Source organism: Limulus polyphemus, unplaced genomic scaffold, assembly GCF_000517525.1.
Source record: "Limulus polyphemus unplaced genomic scaffold, Limulus_polyphemus-2.1.2 Scaffold767, whole genome shotgun sequence".
Taxonomy (NCBI): domain Eukaryota; kingdom Metazoa; phylum Arthropoda; class Merostomata; order Xiphosura; family Limulidae; genus Limulus; species Limulus polyphemus.
This window is the reverse complement of record NW_013666377.1, coordinates 293,648-297,665: the sequence shown is the minus strand read 5'-3', so window position 1 is coordinate 297,665 and position 4,018 is coordinate 293,648. Positions and strand designations below refer to the sequence as shown.

Genomic DNA, 4,018 nt, shown 5'->3' with positions numbered 1-4,018 from the left:
GAATCCCCGTCACACTAAACATGATCTCCCTTTCAGCCGTTGGGGCGATATAATGCGACGGTCAATCCCACTATTCGTTGGTAAAAGAGTAGCTAAAGAGTTGCCTTCCTTCTAGTCTCACAGTGCTAAATTAGGGACGGCAACCTGAGGGTCGCGGGTTCGAATCCCCGTCACACTAAACATGATCTCCCTTTCAGCCGTTGGAGCGATATAATGCGACGGTCAATCCCACTATTCGTTGGTAAAAGAGTAGCTAAAGAGTTGCCTTCCCTCTAGTCTCACAGTGCTAAATTAGGGACGGCAACCTGAGGGTCGCGGGTTCGAATCCCCGTAACACCACACATGCTCGCCCTTGGGGCGTTAAAATGTGACGGTCAATCCTACTATTCGTTGGTAAAAGAGTAGCCGAAGAGTTGCCTTCCCTCTAGTCTCACAGTGCTAAATTAGGGACGGCAACCTGAGGGTCGCGGGTTCGAATCCCCGTAACACCACACATGATCGCCCTTGGGGCGTTATAATGTGACGGTCAATCCTACTATTCGTTGGTAAAAGAGTAGCCGAAGAGTTGCCTTCTCTCTAGTCTTTCACTGCTAAATTAGGGATGGCTAGCGTAGATAGCCCTCGTGTAGCTTTGCGCGAAATTCAAAACAAACAAATCTTCAAATGTACATGAAATTACTTGTTCGAAGAGGCACCTGGCACCTGCTTCGATACTCATAGAGTATTTAATATTTTAAATAACCGGTTCAACTGCTAACCTAACAAGGCATGAGAGTGGACTAAAATACCACTATCCTGACGTCTACAACTCAGTTAAAAAAACACTATCCTGAAGTATACAAACCAGTTAAAATACCACTATCGTACAGTATACAACCCAATTAAAAAAACACTATCCTGAGGTATACAAACCATACCACTATCGTAAGGTATACAACCCAATTAAAAAAACACTATCCTGAGGTATACAAACCAGTTAAAATGCCACTGTCATAAGGTATACAACCCAATTAAAAAAACACTATCCTAAGGTATACAAACCAGTTAAAACTCCACTATCATGAGGTATAAAACCCAATTAAAAAACACTATCCTAAGGTATACAAATCAGTTAAAATACCACTATCGTAAGGTATGAAACCCAATTAAAAAAACACTATCCTAAGGTATACAAACCAGTTAAAATGCCACTATCATAAGGTATACAACCCAATTAAAAAAACACTATCCTGAGGTATACAAACCAGTTAAAATACCACTATCATAAGGTATACAACTCAATTTAAAAAACACTTTCTAAAGGTATGCAAACCAGTTAAAATGCCACTATCATAAGGTATACAACCCAATTAAAAAACACTATCCTAAGGTATACAAACCAGTTAAAATACCACTATCGTAAGGTATAAAACCCAATTAAAAAACACTATCCTAAGGTATACAAACCAGTTAAAATGCCACTATCATAAGGTATAAAACCCAATTAAAAAAAACACTATCCTAAGGTATACAAAAACACTATCCTGAGGTATACAACCCAATTAAAAAACACTATCCTGAGGTATACAACCCAATTAAAAAAACACTATCCTAAGGTATACGAACCAGTTAAAATACCACTATCATAAGAAGACATACGAACCGTTTAAAAGATCACCCACTAGCACAGGTGCTGAAAATATAACATGATAATACTCTGACGAACTTGTTTTATCACTAGTCCGAGAATTCATTTTTTATCTAATAGAAACAAAGTTCAGTGTTATTTGCTGGGAATAGTCGAAACCTTGTTATACAGAAAGTATTAATCATAACTTAATACTTTGTCAAGTTTATTTTCTAAATTGAAGATTGCATTTTTAAAAAGTTTTTTTTTTTTACCACCATACTCTTATGATGCTCTATGTTTAGTGCCTGTTTCCTTTTCCACGGCATTAAAAATTCTAAGTTTAGAATCACAATATTTTGTATTACTATTTTTTTTTATGAAAACGTAGCCTAAAATTATCTATTTATAATCAACATGCGATGCAGTAATCCTTATTGGAAACAATAAGCTTCTGAGATTGTGTTTTATGTTATTCTTTTTGAACATTAGGTTACATTACTGATAATCAGCGCACTCTAAAAAATACGCCAGCTACCGTTTTAAGTACTCATGCGCGCCATCTACAGAAAATAGTAAAACAGGTTTCTCAGAGATCCGTTAGTTTCTGGCTGTCAGTCGGTTTTCGTTTCCGACATTAAAGTTAACACATGAGGTTGGCTTCCTGCCAACATATACACGCGAGAAATTGTCAGGTGACTCTCATATTTTTCAGTTGTGTATAGTTAGCTTTGACTCGAGGTTTGAAACTGCAGCATTCAATATCTAAAGAGTCGTTAGAAAGATATCTGCAACTAATCGAACCACTAAACCCAGTAGAACGGTGAACTGCATTTCTTTATCCCGCCATGGAGCACGCGCGTCCCTACCGCTTTCACTCAGACACCGATGGTTTGGAGGCTCTGTGCCGTGACACGAAATTTTCTCGCCGAGAAATTCAGCTAATGTATCGCAGTTTCAAACAAGTAAGTAATGTATTATGTCGGGATCAAAAACTTTTCAATAAAACTCTTGAAGTATTCAAAGAATATAGAAGTTTTAAGGTGTTATGTTGATAAACAACCGAGATTTAATGCTGATTATAGCTTCAACATTAGTTTCATCCCACAACACGTGAAAGGCTATTGTTTTTACTTATATCTGTCGTAGTTATTGGAAAGTAAATTTATGTTTAAATAATTGTTGCTAACATTTGATGATGGTACTTACAACTCTATTATTTGAGTTCGTTAACTTTTTCAGATGAAGAATAGAATAGATACAGCATGAATACAAAATAAACACGAGGGAATTCTCAATAGCCGCGGTACTTGAAATTCTTTTAGGCAGGATTAGAGTACGTTCATCTATGAGACCTTGGGCGTGGTCAAATACATCAATCGAAAGGGTTTGACCTCCTGAGTTTAAAGCTATAATTAGATCTCAAATTAGTCAAGAGATGACGGAGTTATGAGCTAAAAGTTTGTACTTGAGAAAAAAAGAAAAGAAACTCAAAGCCGTTCTATGAACAGCTATGCCGCGGCAAAAAATACTTGCACATTGACAAATTCATGTGTACAGCACTGAGTAACAGGTATTGTAAAGATTAACAGCTTTATAGCCCTTCTATGAGGCGCTATGCCGCGGCTAAAAATAGTTACATGTATTAAGCAGATATTAACATTCTTTCTAGATTTGTTGTTAAGCACAAAGTTACACAATAGGTTATCTGTACTTTGCTCACAGAAGAAATCGAACCCAAATTTCAATGGTATAAGCCCTCAAGCTTGCCACTGAGACATCCAGGGACATATGGTTAAGATGAGCTACAGGTACAAGGTTTCACTTTTATTCAAGACATATAAATGTTAAATTGTTTATCGTAATGAAAACATTTTCAGTTTCAAGATTATGAAATTTCTTCTAAACGTAACAGTTCTTAAAAGGTGCCAAAGCTGGAGTGATTTTTAATAGCCATGGAAAATTACATCAAGAAACGCCCCTCAATGGTACAGCGGTATGTCTGCGGACTTACAACACTAGAAACCGGGTTTCGATACCCGTGGTGAACAGAGCACAGATAGCCCATTGTGTAGTTTTGTGTTTAATTCCAAAGAAACAGTGCCCGGCATGGCCAGGTGGATAAAGCGCTCGACTCGCAATCTGAGGGTCGCGGGTTCGAATCCCCGTCCCACCAAACATGCTCGCCCTTTCAGCCGTGGGGGCGTTATAATGTAACGGCCAATCTCACTATTCGTTGGTAAAAGAGTAGCCCAAGAGTTGGCGGTGGGTGGTGATGACTAGCTGCCTTCCCTCTAGTCTTTCACTGCTAAATTAGGGACGGCTAGCGCAGATAGCTCTCGTGTAGCTTTGCGCGAAATTCAAAAACAAAAACAAACCAAAGAAAGAAAACATAAAGAAAGAAAAAATGTA

General features: G+C 38.0%; 1 protein-coding gene across 2 annotated transcripts in view; it reads left to right on the top strand.

Moving 5' to 3' along the window:
* The first annotated feature begins 2,190 nt into the window (after positions 1-2,190).
* Positions 2,191-4,018, top strand: part of LOC106460421 (Kv channel-interacting protein 2-like) — a 134,065-nt gene continuing 132,237 nt past the window's right edge. The window contains exon 1 of one of the 2 annotated variants that reach the window (XM_013920116.2): positions 2,191-2,571. In XM_013920116.2, the coding sequence (XP_013775570.1) occupies positions 2,455-2,571 (117 nt within the window). In that variant the 5' untranslated portion in view covers positions 2,191-2,454. The remainder of the gene's footprint in view (positions 2,572-4,018) is intronic. The other variant, XM_022387132.1, reaches the window with a different exon arrangement.